At 40.0% G+C, this 16,585-nt stretch overlaps 1 protein-coding gene across 7 annotated transcripts in view; it reads right to left on the bottom strand.

Annotated features, from left to right (window-relative positions):
* LOC125904477 (MAP7 domain-containing protein 1-like) overlaps window positions 1-16,585 on the bottom strand; it is a 57,005-nt gene that overhangs the window by 12,824 nt on the left and 27,596 nt on the right. For 3 of the 7 annotated variants that reach the window (XM_049601891.1, XM_049601889.1, XM_049601888.1), the window contains exons 3-8: window positions 15,459-15,527; window positions 15,210-15,230; window positions 11,720-11,883; window positions 9,325-9,433; window positions 8,451-8,555; window positions 2,230-2,349 (exon numbers count right to left, since the gene is read on the bottom strand). In XM_049601891.1, the coding sequence (XP_049457848.1) occupies window positions 2,230-2,349; window positions 8,451-8,555; window positions 9,325-9,433; window positions 11,720-11,883; window positions 15,210-15,230; window positions 15,459-15,527 (588 nt within the window). The remainder of the gene's footprint in view (window positions 1-2,229; window positions 2,350-8,450; window positions 8,556-9,324; window positions 9,434-11,719; window positions 11,884-15,209; window positions 15,231-15,458; window positions 15,528-16,585) is intronic. The other 4 variants (XM_049601894.1, XM_049601892.1, XM_049601890.1 and 1 more) reach the window with 3 other exon arrangements.

Here is a 16,585-nt window from a genome sequence, read left to right on the forward strand (position 1 = left end):
AGGGGGAGGTGACTTATTTTACTGTTGTTGATTGAATGTTATTGATTTCACTCCAAAGCTTAACCATGTTTTCACTGTTATCCATTATATACTTTTGTAGCTTCATTTTTTAAAGCAGCAAAGACCCAATTTCCCCTCAGGACTCAACTCAACATCTACTTTGATCATCGATTAAACATCTATAAAGAAAAAATGGCAGATATTTGCTGGTTTCAGCTTCTCAAATGTGAGATTTTACTGCTTTTATTTGTTCAATATCATTGTAAAATCGAATATTTGTGGGTTTTTTACTGTTGTTTTTCAAAGAAAAGGCACTTCAGCAACGTCATCTTGGGATCTGAGAAACTTAAGCCCCGTATCCACCAAACACTTTTGGTGTGGTACCTTAGGAACCAAAAGTAACCCTTCAGACATGGTACCTAGACCCTAGCGTTTCCACTGCAAACAGTACTCTTTCATGTGGGCAGGGTTGTTGTCACTCACTGCCCCGTCCAGCACTCACTGTATTTCCTCATTTATCGTCCACAGAGCGAGGCTGCACACTGACATTTTCAGAACAAAATAGAACAGGCAAGAGTGAGTCTCCCTCCGTGAGATATTTAAAAATGGTGGGTTTGCGCATTTAGGCCTTCTAAGGCAAGCTCAGGGGTTAAGAGTTGCCATAGCCCACAGGAACAACACTCTGCAACACTTTTATTTACCTCAGAGTGAGAATTGGGATATATGCAGTTCACAACAAAAAGCTAAAGTAATGGTCAAAGTTGTTATGTGGAATATTTTAAGGTGTGCTGATGGATTCACGTCGTCACCTCATACACTGAGTGACAAAACAAGTTAACGTTCCACCGTAAAAGTCGCCAGCAGTCGGCCAGGTGAATGAAGTTATTTTTTCTCAGACTACAGCTCTCCACGGTATGAACAGTGGTTACATGAGCCTCATAACCAGCCACAACACCCCAACAGAGGGGTGACAGAAAATGGGGACGGTACAGAACAGTTCTATTGGTACCATCCACAACTTTTCATAGTGGAAACAGAAAAAAAGCGTATCGAACCGAACTGAACTGAACTGGACTGGATTGCTCAGTGGAGACGGGGCTTTAGGTGCTTTTACATTTTTAAACTGAACAATTAATCGATGAACCAAACAAATAATAATATTGAGGATAATCATTAGTTGCAGCCTTATGTTCAATCAGATCAAACATCACCACAGAGTTATATGTAAAAACATGAATACACAGCTACAGGAGAAAAAGGGTATCTGGGGGGAGCCTTTTCTTTAACCCAACCAAACCTCACCACAGGGCTATATATATATATATACAAATATGAGTACATAGATACATAGCGAAAGAAAGAGAGGGATTAAAAGGGAGGGGGGGAAAATACAAGACTGAAACAAGTTATTTTTTTTTAAGCAAAAATAACAAATATTTGTTGTCTCCAGCTTTTCAAATGGGAGATTTTGCTGTTTTTCTCTGTTTTATATCATTGAGGGTCTTTGGCTTTTTGACTGTTGTTTGACAAAAAAAAGTACTCTAAACTGGGATCTACAAAGTTCAGAGTACCTTTTTCACTATTTTTGCAGTTTTTTTAACAAAACAACAGTGACTGATATTGAAGAAAATAGTTGGTTTCAGCCTTATCTTGAATCAAACCAAACATCACCACAAGGGTTTACATGCAAATATGAATACATAGAGAGAAAAAAGAGAGAAAGAGTAAAAGGGAGGGGAAAGATCAACACTGAAACAAGATATTTATAAAGCAAAAATGCTAAAAATTAGCTTCTATCAGTTTCTCATGTGTGACATTTTGCTACTTTCGGATGAAACAAGCAATAATACGCGTAAACTCTGTTGGTTGATGAAGGTCATGGGATATGATCAAAAGCTCCAGAATAGCTACTACATGAACCCTATATTGAGATTGTTTCCTGTCTTTTAATTGAACCAAATATTATCAGTTTTATATATAAAAACATAAAAATATAGAGAGGAAGAGCAAGATAGAGAGAGAAAAGATAAAGACTGAAAGAAAACAAGAGAAGAGATGAAATGTTATTAACTACTCAGTGTTTTGTGTCACACAAACACTTTTCCACTCATAAAATATCCTGCAGAGGAACCTAAAGGTGTTATTCCTCCCTCCCTGCACTCTGCAGTGATGTACAGAAAAAGAGGAGGGTGGGTACATTGAATACAAACATCCAGAGCTCACACTCACGAGAGTCACTGTTGTTGAGGAGGGTGGCGGCACTGCGGCTGCGGGCCAAGAAGGACAGTGTTGGCGTCATGAGCCGTTCCACAATGCGGCTCTCCCATGGGCTCAGACGCAGGCTGCGGGCTGACACAAGAGGGCGACGTTAGTGTCAGGTTACTGTCAGAGCTGCACACACACAGGTACTCACCATATATGCACCCTCACATCTCCTGCATACTGTCTGTCGCACAGGTGAACACACTCACACTGCAGGAGGGGCATCGTTCCTTATTATGACACTGCAGCACATCTTCCCTCACACACACACACACACACACACACACACACACACACACACACACACACACAGTCTGATACAGAGTGGAGTTTTATGCTGTATTCATGTGCTGCTGGAAAACTGATCTAAAGGAGGATGATGAAGTTGGAAAGTCCAAGTCCATCACTTCTACAAAGCAAGAGGCAGCATGTGTCTTCTGAGTTTTCTGACAACACTAAATAAGATGCTAAATGGCTCAGGTCATAGAGATTTTCCACCAGCACATGAATGCACACTTGATTATAGAAACATTTCTCAGAGGCTCTGAGAAAGCCAATAATCTCATTGGCTGATTTAAATGCCAAAATGTTTTTAGGAGCCCAAAGCATGTGTGCTACTCATAGGTGGAAGTGTCCTGAATAATAACATCTCAGTGAAAATGCATGTGTTTGAGAGGTATTGAGCATACGACTGGATAAATGAGATCTGGATTATGCTGCACGAGTTGTGTGAGCTTTGAATGGATGTTCTGACACCGTTCAAACAAAGTTTCGTCACAAATTAAAGGTAAAACGCAGTGAGTAATAATATACAAATGTTTTTTTGTGGCTGATGTACTTGTGTGTCTGGGATTCAAAAAGTACACTTTTCTTTAATTAAAAACACAATATCACAAGCCATCTAGTTTCATTACATTGGAGAGAAGGCAGACATTTCTACAGCCGATATCTCCAACACTGCAATTTACACCAAAACAATCCAGACTGATTAACAATGCTACAGATAAGAGGAACCATATATATTTTCTATTTTGGGAAGAACAGTCCTTTTAAACTAACAGTTTTAATTTAACTCCACATATTGAGGTTTAAGTTCTCCAGCAAGAATAATGGGACATATTCGTACATGTTGGTATAACTCCATTCTGCGCAATCACACAGTCTCAGACTCAAAGACACAGAGAAGCTCATACAGGATGAATGACTGAACTTTAGCCCACATGTTACACACAGTACCAGACATTAGATAACAACACACCAACATTAATTCTCATTACTTACCACCCAAAAAAACACATCACGTAAAAAGCCAGCGTGGCCGTTTACTCCACCCCAAATCAAACCCAGTGCAGTGCAATCAGTTTCTGGTGAGTTCAGCCTTAGCATCACACACACTACTCTGATTTTAACACCATTCTGATGTTACAAAGTGTGAATCTGTCATGTGATGATCGGCACATATGACGTCCAGCAACAGCAGAATATAATCAAATGTATTGCAATGAAGGGTGGAAACACACGTACACATAGTAAATTATTCTCTCATGTGTAAAGCAAACTTAATGTCTGTTGCTTATAGTCAGAGGTCTGCGCCATCTTTGATTCTGGCAGATTCAAATCAGTCTTGTTAGAAGCTACAGATGCCTGTGTATGAATTTTACACAAATACTAGAAAACCCCAAAAGGGAATAGACGGAGAAAGAGGCGATGAATGATGCAGAGTGAGAGCTCAGATTTAGAGATTCTTCACAGAGAATATTTTATAGACAACGCTCAAACGTCTTCAACAGTAACTGGAATAAAGAAACAAACGTTTGAAGCATTTTCTTTCAAATAATTTAAACTTTAGACCCGCAGACTGTGCAGGGAAAATAGTGCATTTACTCAAGTGAGTTTTGAGGTACTTTTCTACAGTACTTCCATTTAATCCTGCTGTATACATCTCCGAGTTAAAGGTCTGGTATGTAGGATTTAGGGGATATATTGGTTAAAATGGCACATGATATTTACAATATGTTTTCATCCATTTATAATCACCTGAAGATATAAGAATTATTGTGTTTTCGTTACTTTAGAATGAGCCGTTTATATCTACATACAGAGCGCACCCTCTTTCACAGAGTCCACCACGTTGTTTCTACATAAACCCAGAACAGATAATTCAAACATTGGCTCTAGATAGGGCTGTTTATAATTCCACATTTTGGCGTTGGCCACCATAGTTCTCCGACTTCGTTGGCACATGGGAGAAGTTTTAGTCTGTTGCAATCTGCAACCTCATTATTAAATTCCCTTATTTGGTTTCTTCATCATTTATCATCATTTATCTCTCTGTGAGAAAGTGAACAGACATACATGTAGTTAACAGAGTTATCATAGTTTTGTATTTTTCATTAGTTATTAGTTTTGATTTCATTTTTAATTTTTGCTTTTAATTCGGTTTAGTTTCTGTTAGTTTCCAGAATGGGTTTGCTCGATTCAGTTTAGTTTTTAGTGTTTAAAATTTTTTCATTTTAGTTTAGTTTTTATGAGTTTCAGTATTAGGCTTAGTTTAAACAAATATATATATATTATATGGGGTGTATTTGTCAAGGGCAAGATTTAAGAAGTTCAGAATAGATATTACAAAACAAACCCTTTATAAAGGCAGTTTACTCAGTCATGTAAATATCCCAGTCTCAATAAACATATGCAACAATCCCCCCTCATGCTTGTTGTGTTAAAATATCTGACAAAACTGCCAAAGACTAAAACTAAAGACATTTCCGGTACATTCTTATTTTATTTGAGTTAGTTTTGTGAGTGCACAACATTGTTTAAATTAGTTTTTTTTTAAGTGCAGTTTTTATTTTGGTTAAGTAACGTATTTTTATACCTCGTTATTGTTTTTTAGTTTAGTTTTAGTTCACTTTAATAACTTTGGTGATTACCAAAATGTTGAACTATTCCTTTAAGTAAAAGTTCTGACTTCTTTTTCCACCACTGGATGGTTATGTGGTATTATTAAATGTCAACTCTGAGCCCTTCGAGGCCTCTCACTGATTAAACATCATGTAGGTTTGGTTCTCTTTTACAGTTCTGTCCTGCTCCTTTAAAATGGTAAAAACACATCTAAGGACACACGAGTGTACAGGAGACAAAAACATACAGATACACACAGAATGTCTCAACATGAGATCTAATGGATGACGACAGTCAGTCCAGTTTCTCTGTTTCCTAAAACAAAAACCTCAGCTGACAACATGCTGTGCAGAGATGTATTTTTAGTGACGACTCAACCATGTGTGCTGCTTCTTCTCAGAGCTGTACTAAAGTGCATCAGTCTGTTGGTATGCATGACACCTACAGATACATACCACACATACACATGACAATAGTGCAATCACAACAGCGCTGACACAAGGTGAGTCTTGTCTTTGTTTTGACGCATTTAACTCTAAAAACAGTCCTTTAATCACAAAATGGCCTTCCTTATGTAACAGCCACCGCTGCTGTTCGTTGGACCGATCATTTTTACAACATTTTTTTTGACTAACTGATAACCCGACTACCTCCCGTTGCTAGGCAACAGTGGTTTCCCCTCCTCCTCTTCTTTCTCCAATGCGGCAAGAGGAGGCTGAGCCGAGCTGCTGCCTGGTGATCGGCTTTTCACCTGGAGGCAGATTGATGCCTGGAACTATAAACATCAACCCCACCCTACATCACCACCACCACCACCACACTATTACTGGTACACTTATGCAGAGCGTCTCCCAAGGCCACAAACACGAGTTCTAATAGCAACTCAAATATGATTCAGCTCCGAAATGGTCCTTTCATGTTCCCACAGCATCTGTCTTATTAGTGATTATCAAGCACAAAATCTGAGTCTCTATTGTGGTGACGGGGGAGCCGAGAGCCGAACTGCTGATTGCACTGTGGGTGATACGATCTGTAATGACACATGTTATGAGGCGTGACGAATCTGAGATGAAGACAGTACTGCTTATGTGGTAACTCAGGACTCTTATGAAATGAGTTTGATATAACAAGGTAAAATGTAAATATTTATCATATTACGGCAGCATGTTGCTGCCGCCACGACTAAAAAAATCTGCTCAGCTTCCTGTTATAATGTGAAGTTTCTTGTTTTTACAATAGAAGATATTTTTCATGTTGTTGTGACATATTTACCTTGTTTTTATTACATACTAAATTATTATTTTCTTACAAGAAACTGTTCATGATATAACAATATGTCATTTTATCTTGTCATATAAGGAGACCTCTCTATTAAAACAACATATGGAAGCTTTTGGCTTGTCAGTCCACCACTTTGGACCAGACTGAAATATCTCAAGAATTACTGGATGTATTGCCATGAAATTTTGTACAAACATTCATGGTCCCCAAAGTATGAATCCTACAGACTTTAAGGATCCCTTGACTTTTCCTCTAGCACAACCACAAGGTATACATTCATAGTTTTGGGTCAAATTACTCTACTCTGGCTGTCTACTCGACAACTACTAGATAAACTGTCACAACTTCAGTGTTCTCCTGACTTTGCATCTAACATCTTCATCAGTTAACAAATTTAATTTGCTGAATACTTCTGTTCATGACTTCAAGCAAGATATGTAACTGTTGTCAGAAGGGATCTTACAAATGATGAATTCATAAGCAGTACACTCAGTGTTTTTTCTTTTTCAGCCTGACTTGGTCTGGTTTGACTAGCTTACTAGCTAGCTAATGTAAGCAAACCATTACTGAGTCAGTTAGCTGACTTTATGAATCTTCTCCACTTGTGCTACTGTGGTGCTACATTTTAGTATTTAACATTATACTATAATTGTGGCTTTTGGCACAAAAGTTACACAGTCTCGCTGTAATACCTGCAATGCTAATGTGCTTAATGCTAACTAGCTAATGTTAGCATGCTAAGAAGCTAAATTAACCCAGGTGGTACCTGGACATTAATATGACATAAGAAAGATGTTGGACTGGTTTGTTGGACAAATATTACATTTTGGTTGGGATGAAAAATGGGTTTAGTATATTTTAAATGTCTAATGATGTTAGAATTCACGTTATATGGATGCTAACATTTTAAGGTTTTGCAGACGGGTTATGTTCTCCATTCTTTGCATGATCTGCATGCCGTCTTTCAAGATGACATTAGCATCAGACATTTGAAAATGTTAGATTTTGATTCCTTAACAACACAACTTGAAAACAGCAAAATATTAGCATTATCTGGTGTCAGTATTCTACGTCAAATTGACGTTAAATGCGCAGAATCTCTGCAGATAAATACACTGCCACACACTTCTAGTGGGTCATAAATAATGATTACAGGGGAGTCTATACATTGTTTTTTGTAAGGAAAATCCTGCATAGTATATCTTTAACAAGATAAAGTGTCTTGTAAAAGCAGAATAATTTAGTATGAAGTAATAATGTGAAAATATGTCAGCATTAAAATTATCTTGTTGTAACGTAAAACAGATTGAGTCACGATAAGAAACATTTCCCAATATGACAAGAAACTGAGCAAAAGTGGGTTTTTTTTGTTTGTTTGTTTGTTTTTTTGTCATGGCAGCAGCAATACATTGCTGCAAATTACTAACCAAGCAGGAGAGGCTTAATCTTTATGAAAACTGGCTATATATTGAAATAAAGTATTAATAAATATACATTTTTACACACAAATATAATACATGTGCATTCAGTTGCTCTACTTTCATTTGCAACAGTCACATTATAATATCCACCACCAATACCACCACCACACCAAACCACCGACAGTGAAGTGGAGGGGAAACCAATAAAGGAGACAAGATGTGAACTTACAAACCTAAGAAACAAAAACATATGATCACAAAATATGGCTCAGTGATGCCGAGGTGAAAGGGAGGCTGATCAAAAATGCATTGGAGACTCAAATCAATGACAACCACCAACTGAAATCAAAAACCACGATGCACACGAGACCGAGAGCGTGATCAGAGGAGGGAGTAGGTGGTAAATGACCAGTCACCAAGCACAGGCAGGCAGGCAGGCCACCAGAGACGACAGTTATAATCATAAAAGAAAACCAAAAACCAGATTAGGGTAAGAGGAGTGGGGGGAGGTGGAGGGGGGATGAATAGGAGGGAAGAGGGAAGGGAGAGGAAGCCTGGTGGACATTGACGTCGGGTCGTCCTTACTTCTGTTGGGGGAGTTCCAGAGCGTGGCAGAGGACTTGGACAGCCTGTTGTTAATGACAGGGTCCACCTGTCTCGGCAAGTTGACCGTGGAGGCCGAGCATCTGCCTGCACCGGAGAGAACGCAACAGACAACAACTGTTCACAAGGCGGCCGGGGTGCAGGCGGCCCCAGCTGAAGAATGATAAGAGATGGGGGGTTGCCGACTCCCATTGGTGTGGATCTGCAGGAGATCAGGGACTCCCCGATCTCTGAGCTTCTCATTAACATTTAGAAGGAGATAATCTGACTTGGGGGGAAATGGGGAGGAAATTTGAGGAAAGCATGGGAAGGGTGTGGTATAGTATAGTTAGAAATCACATTTAGATTGCTTTTTTTCTGCTCCAAGAAATTATCACACGCTCTCACAAACATTCGGGATCTTTCACGCTTATAAAAGAAAATCTCGTCCTCAGTGTCACGGGTCCAAAAGAGGCAGCACGTCACATGTCTGAAAAGAGGAATAAGCTCACAGCTCTCTGAGAAACACTGTTCCCACTGCTACTCAAATGAAACATGATCATGACAGCTAACTCGGTGCTCATCTCTGCCTTTGTCATCATTTTAAAGTGGTGCTCAAAACCAATTTTTGCCTTAAAAAAATGGACGTTCACAGAGAAATTACAAAGGTTTAAATTACTGAGTAGGTCATCTGCCTCTGGTACCCCGCCCTTATGACAGCAACCCCTCAGCAGCTATTTCCTTGAATTGCATCAGTTGGACCAGTGAGTCACAGTCTGTGCAGCAACATGAAGGTCTGAGTTACTGAGAGGATGTGATCTACACTCCTGTCATTGTGTTTGAATGTCCATGCTGTTGTGGTTCACTTAAAACTCACTTTCTCTGCGGGAGGTCTGGTTGAGTCCGCCCGCCCAGGACCACCTCTGCTGGCGGATCTCGGCCCACGTCTTCTTTGTCGACCTCTTGATAGCTGCTTCATATCTCTCCTGGAGGGGCCACACAGTCAAAACTGAGTCACTAACTCACAGTCATAACAGCTCATTCAACAGTTTTAAAAACTGTCAAATGAGAAAAACATTTTAGGAAATACTCTTGTTCTCTTTCTTGTGGAGAGTACAATAAATGTGACATCACAGCCAGCGGCTAGTTAGCTTGGCTTAGCATAACACTGAAATCAGGGGAAACAGCTAGCCTGGCTCTGTCCAGAGGTAACAAAATCCACCTAGCAGCACCTCTAAAGCTCATTAACATTTTGTATTGTTTGTTTAATCTGCACAAAGAGTGTAAAAGCAACATGTTGTGGTTTTGTAGGGATATCACTCTGCACATTTAAAGGGAGGTAGCTTACCTTAGCACAAAGACGTAAGGGAAAGCACTAGCCTGCATCTCTCCAGAGTTTACTTTTCCACTTCACCAAAAACCCACTAACATCTGGCTTTATTTATATAATAGAAAAGGTTATAATCGCCATTCACTGGGACAAACGACCCTCCAGAAGTCACGCGTATATATCAGTTCCATCTCAGATCAGCTCGAATCGGCAGTGATCAAAATACAACACCTGGGTATACATGCTAATTTTAGCTCCTTTGGCGGAACAATGCAATACAAAAGTGCTAGCACTCAAACATCGCTTAAAATGTAGTTGGCACCAAGTTTGAAAGAGACACTGAATAGGTAGAGGACATAAAAAAGAAATAACCACTGTAATGTTTTCAATGACCTCCATGCTGTTTTCTACTGTTTACTATCCCTGCTTTCCGACAAGTCTGTGACGTCAATTATGACACACCAACAGAAAGGCATAATTCTCTGTGTACACTGCTGGTACACTACAGGCAATGGAAAAACATTGTATTGCCTATTTTTAACACATTTTTTGTGTTTAAAGCCCCATACACAAGCTAATTTTGGTGTATAAAGCTCATTAGTTTCGTAGTTCAAGTTTTTCTTCATAACAGTTCATCTGTCCAGCCAGTACTAACATGCAGTGTCTCCACAATAACGTCCTGGCCACGCTGCCTACCGCAACTTGTGCGTGATGTCTACCTCACAAACTGCTCTGGTTCACACGCATGTGGTGTTCACACAGACAACACTGCTGCTGATACCACTGCCTGCCAGTGCTGTCTTTCCACATTGAGTTTGCGTCATATGAAAGCCACAATAAAAGCTTTGCTTTTACAAATGGAGGGATTCTGTCCACACAATTGTTGGAGGTTTTTTTCATTTGAAACAAAAACAGAAACTGTTGTGTTAAAAAATAAGATTTATATGGGTGAGAAAATAGGTGAGACTCTGAATATCTAGATGAGCTGCAGCTGAGCTGTGCTGCTCACACGGGCTGTGTGGCTACTCTATAACCTGTTAACATGGGCACAGAAATAAAAACTAAAATAATAAAAACTACTGTGATGACAGTACTCCAGGGAGTCACTGCTCTCGGCTGTTGGTACCCTAGAAATATTTCAAGCACGAAAACTCCCCGTAAAACGACACATTTTAAATTTCTGTTTGAATACAGGTCAATCAAATGAGATACTGCATGTTACATAATGAACCAAGAGGTGCTGAAGTGTGGACAGAGCCAGACTAACTGTTTCTGCCTGTTTCCAGACTTTATGCTAAGTTAGGCTAACAGACATGACAGTTTAAGTCATGACAAAAAAAGCAATTGCTTACTTAAACAAGTACTCAAAGTTAACAATCTGCAGTTAGAAAGGAAACTAGATGCGTGGGAGGAATGCTTGTGTAACTTGTGACAGTGAGTCACAAGAAGACACTGTTTCACTTTAAAAGGTCAAGAAGAAGCCAAAAGTTTGGGAACAACTGCTGCGATCAATAACTGTTGGCTCAAATCACAGCCAATGAAACATCTGCACTTATGACCACTGGAAAATTCTGTGCCAATACTTGGCATCACAACCAATATTCAAGAAGGTGCCAAATCCCTGTTAGACAGGCAATTTTCCAGCGGTCAAGAATTGCACTAACCATTAAGCTTGCATAAACACTCGTATAGTGTTGACTTTTCCACTCAGACTTCAATTGACACTTAATATTTTGGAGAGCAGAACACAGTCTCTGGCTATGAAACAAATCTGTCTGTTTTAATACTATTGATTACCACCATATTAGCTCGGTGTTAATAGTTAAAACAAGCTTTGAAAGAGCATTAGTAGGTTAAATGATATTTTTTCATTATAAAATCCATGCTTAGATGTTTTTACTACATCCTTTAATTTAAACTTGATCATTATGTATATTCTGACCTTGTTCTTTTCTAGTTTCTGTCTCTGTTTCTCCTCCAGCAGAGCTCTGCGTTTCTCGGCCTTAAGCCTCTGCTCCTCCAGCTTCCTCCTGCGATCCTCCAGCTGGCTCTCCCTCAAACGTCGGGCCTTCTCCTCTTTCTCCAGCCACTGGGCCTTCTTCGCCGCTGTGGGGTCACCAAAGAGAAAGAGGTCAGCAGACAGAATATCAAAAGAGAGAGTGAGCATGCTGAAAATGAAATGAGAACATTTGAAAACAAAAGGTTTCTGAGGATCACGTTTGTCTGAGATCTTTTCTTTAAATTTTGTGATTATCTGGATAGTGTTTTTGTAAGCAAAGTCTATTTCTTTCCCTACCATGATGATAATAGTTTCCTAATAATAATAATTAACTTATACGACACCTTTCTTAAATAATGTTTAGAAAGTGCTTTGTAGAATATTTGTCTGTGGATATTCTCATTTATCCAGGTCAATTCCATTCTGGCAACAATTAAATCGTAGACAACTGGACTTTGATTTTGTCTTGAAGACGTTTCGCCTCTTATCCAAGCGGCTTCATCAGTTCTCAACGCATCGGTCTGACTAGTCCTCACTAGTCTGACAAACAGTGGAGTAAGACTCAGGTTTTTAACCTCTGGGGAGGTGTACACCCACCACCCTCATAAGACAATAATTCGTTAGTGGAGTTTCACTGGACCATTGTTTGGGTCAGGTGAATCACACTAGTGAACGACAGTCGTTAGGAGTGAGTGGGGCCATTGGTGAGCGACAGTCGTTAGGCACAAAGTACAGCTGAGGCTGATGGGAACGTCTTTTGCGCAAGCTGGAATGTGAGAGCCGCTTTAATCAGCTGCATTATAAACAGAAACGTGGAGGCATGCTGCTTAGTATTATCAGAATAAGCACAAAATATTAATTTTATTTCCTGAATTACCTTTGTTTTAAAGTTGATTATCTTTGTTTTACATGTATAAAATGTCCCAAAATGATCACTTTAAACGTGCTGCCTAAGGGCCGTTTCATAGTCTACGCAAAGGCACGCAGACGCGAATGCGTCGGGGCGCCATGATGCGTGCTTGCGTCTCAAAATATGTTGTCCATTTTTTTGATATGCGATCCAGCGACGCCTGTAATACCATGCGTTGCCAGCGGGGGTGACAATGCAAGCAACATACTTGAAATTAACCACTTTTTATTATTCACAGAAGAAGCAGGCATGAAATATTGTGGACGAGGAGGAAAAACTTTGCAAACTCGTACGGGCACACCCCCATTTATATGACAGTGCTAGTGCCCTGCACTCTAATACAATAGCAATACTAGCTAGCTACAGCAGTACTAGCTAGCCGGAATGTACCAGTGACTCTGCAACCCCCTTTTGCGCGAGTGATGTGTTGCATTTCAAGTGTCACCTGTGTCACTTGCATTCGAAGTGTTGACTATGAAAGGAAGTGCGTTGCTCATGTTGCTTGCATCGCTTGCTTGCGTTGTGCGTCGATTATGAAACGGCCTTAACAAAATTATTTGAACAGCGCATGATTATTTTAGGATTTGCAGTTTCAGGTCAGGCCGTAGATCTTATGTCAGTGATTGCAAGGTGCAATTCTAGTTCAGGAGTGGGTCTTGAAGCTCAGACCCGTGCAGGACTCTGACCAAACTGTATCTGGTAAATTTTGAGATATTTCACAAGATAAATCCAAACTTCAGAGCAAGTGAGTCAAAGAAGCACTAAAATCATGGGGTTTATCCTCTGGAGACTATGAATATCAGAACCAAATTTCATGACAGCCCATTAAATAGTTGTCAAAATATTTCTGTCAATGATGGAGCGACTGACACACATTCCCGTCATTAGAGGCGCCGCTAGTGTGACTAAAGCATGAATGTTATAAAAAGGACAATAAAAAGATTCATAAAAGCAAAATTATGTGAAATATTGTAATTCAACAGTGATTTACACACACTTCTTATGAAGTTATTCCAAAGTCAATTCTTCAGATCCAATAGTGTACAGTCACTTAAACTTGTGATGCTCAAACAGAGCGTGTGAAGCAGATGGAAGACAGTGTGTTCATTACACTGTAATCCTGACAACAGTAAATAAGCACAAGTTCCCTGCTGTGTTTTACAGCACCCTGCAGCAGACGCCTGGTTCTCTGTGCACATACGCTGCTGTGGCTCATTTCTTGGAGGAACAATTAAACAGCAATCAGTCCTCGTAAATTAAAGCGTCTGTATGCTGGACGGCAGCTGCATCGCTCTCTCTTATGTGTTAGACATCTCTCCTATCACTTGCATGTAAGTCTGTTTGCACAACATATTTTAAGCACAGGGGAGAGTTTAAACAGTGGAGGATGATGTTTTGTGTTACATGCTGGATCCACCCAAAGTAATGGCATGACGGGTTTCAACATTACCTCATATTGTTGCGAGTTAGACGGCATTAGAAATACTTTTTAGTGGATTCAGCTCTGCGTGGGTATAGTGATGCTGTGAGGCAAAGACGTGTTTTGTATTTAGTTCAGTATTCTGCAGCTCATCTTCGCTTAATGAGGCACACAAGTCTGAGCCTCATTGACAATAATGAAAGCTTTCTTCACTCCTCCATAAATCCAATTCCTGAAAAAATCCAATTATGTCTGCGTTCGGTGCGGCGGGATTGAAAAATATGTTGGTTAATGCTTGTGAGTGTGCCTTTCGCATTCTCATTTTTGCAGCATTAGCACAAAACAGTCAATGTCGCATAACAACAATGCTAAAATGTGTTCAAATACTTTTGTTGTTCATGGGATAAACAAACAGCAAACATGTTTTGTGACCTACATGCCATTATGTACACAGTGTTTTGAACAAATTGCATCTTCCACATGAAATGGGCCTTAGCGCTGCGCCATGTAATTACAGACTGCAGGAGACTAAACTTATCTCAGGGAATCTGAAGCTGAGTAAACCTTTGATATTATCAATAAAAAGCAGCAGAATTCCCCTTTAACTGTGCTGCAGCATGACCACATTATTGATGCTAATGGAAGTAGTAATTAAATCTAATCTGTCTAAGAGGCCCGGTCTCAGTTTATAGTAATGACTGCTCATTTTTCACGCCCTGGGCTACATGGGACTTCTCTGCAGAGAAACACCCACAAGTCTCTCCTCTGATTGGCTGCCTTCATCCACAGGGAGACGTTAAAAACTAGATATAGTCTCTCATGTTTTGGGGCTAGAACAATATTGTCCTAAGAGGGGAAAGTTTCATTCTGCAGCCACAAAGTAAAACCATGATTATAGGTATGGGGCATGCACGCTGGGTGGGAATGCAGAAGAACATAAAGTAAAATTTAAACGTAACATGAGCGGAACATTTAAGTCAGTGGGTTCAAAATCTTCCACTGAGAGATGACGGAAAACCAAAAACATAATCGATTCATGGAGGGAAGAAGAAAAGGCACCACGATTGCCATCGCAGACACAGAGTTTTAGTGAAGCCCCTTACCTTGCACCTGAGTTTGATGCTCTGAAAGCCATGCAAGGAGAAACGATAAAAGACAATAACAACCGTCAGAGCAGAGTGACAGAGGAAAGTTAATACTACATTAGGAATAGAAGATGTGCATGCATCAAGTTGGTTACAACAATTCCTGCTTCATGCATCACCAGTAGGTTTTTTTTTGTTTGTTTGTAAAGTCAAATTCGTTCAAAGTTGAAAAAGCTCAAAAGATTTGATTGTTTTGTCACATCTTACCGATATATCTGGCTCGTTCCTCCCTCCGCTCCTTGGCGAGTTTCTGTCGTTGCTCTGACGTCATTGAATCTGTAGAGAGAAAGAAAATATGAAGCTTTCAGTTGAATCATTCATCTTAAACCGGCAGAAACTGATTTTCTTTTGGCCACTTGGGGGAAATGTTTGATTCTTTAGCTGCTAAATGCTCTGCTATATTCACCAGCTAGGTCCTGACTGCAGCTGTCTGCTGTTTGTTACTGAGTAGGTAGCTCAAAGAATAAAACAGTTGATAGAGCAGAGGGCAACTGCTTCAGGTGATAATTACAGACCTCCTTCACATTACAGTCATTTTTGCTTTGTTGATATATAAATATTAATCAGAGCAGCCTTCACTTGACTTTTACATGGTGACAAAAAGAGGGAGATCGTGAGTTTTCTTCGTAGAGTGTCTGGGCTCCGACCCACATCCAGGGGGTATTAAGAGGTAGGCGGAGGAGCTCAGACATCCAGAAGGAGCTTGGAGCAGAACCTCTGTTTATTTGTATCAAAGCGAACCAGATGAGGTGGTTTGAGCATCTGATTACGATGCACTCTAAACGCCTCCCTCTAGAGGTTTTCCAGGAACAACTCTAGCTGTGAGAAGACCCCAGACCGACCCAGAACACGCTGAGGGGGATTAGATATCCCATCTGGCCTGGGAATGTCTTAGGATCTCTCAGAAGCAGCTGGAGAAGAAGAGTGTTTGGGTTGCATTGCTGAGCCTGCTGCCACCAAGTCTTAGACCCGGATCAGCGGCAGCAAACAGAGATTTGTGGTGGTCACAGCACTGAAAATTAATTTAAAAATTCAACCTGTTCCTTTCTGTTAGCGTTCTTTGATTAATCCACAATCCTGCAAATAATTTGTGCCAGAGAAACAGTCCAGTTTACAACAGCTGACTCCATTTCTGGAAAGACTTATTGCTGTTCTATCATAATGAAGTCCTCACTTCACTGTAATCTAATCCTCAATCTTGGCTGTCTAACTCTGAAGGGTTAATTCATCCAAATTATAATTCAGTTTCTTCAGAGAGTATTTCTAACAATAAACTGTTCGTAGTGAGGGCTATGGGTTGTGCAGAAAAACAGGGACAGGGCCTAATTCACCAA

The sequence above is a fragment of the Epinephelus fuscoguttatus genome, linkage group LG17 (genome assembly GCF_011397635.1).
Source record: "Epinephelus fuscoguttatus linkage group LG17, E.fuscoguttatus.final_Chr_v1".
NCBI classification, from domain to species: Eukaryota; Metazoa; Chordata; class Actinopteri; order Perciformes; family Serranidae; genus Epinephelus; species Epinephelus fuscoguttatus.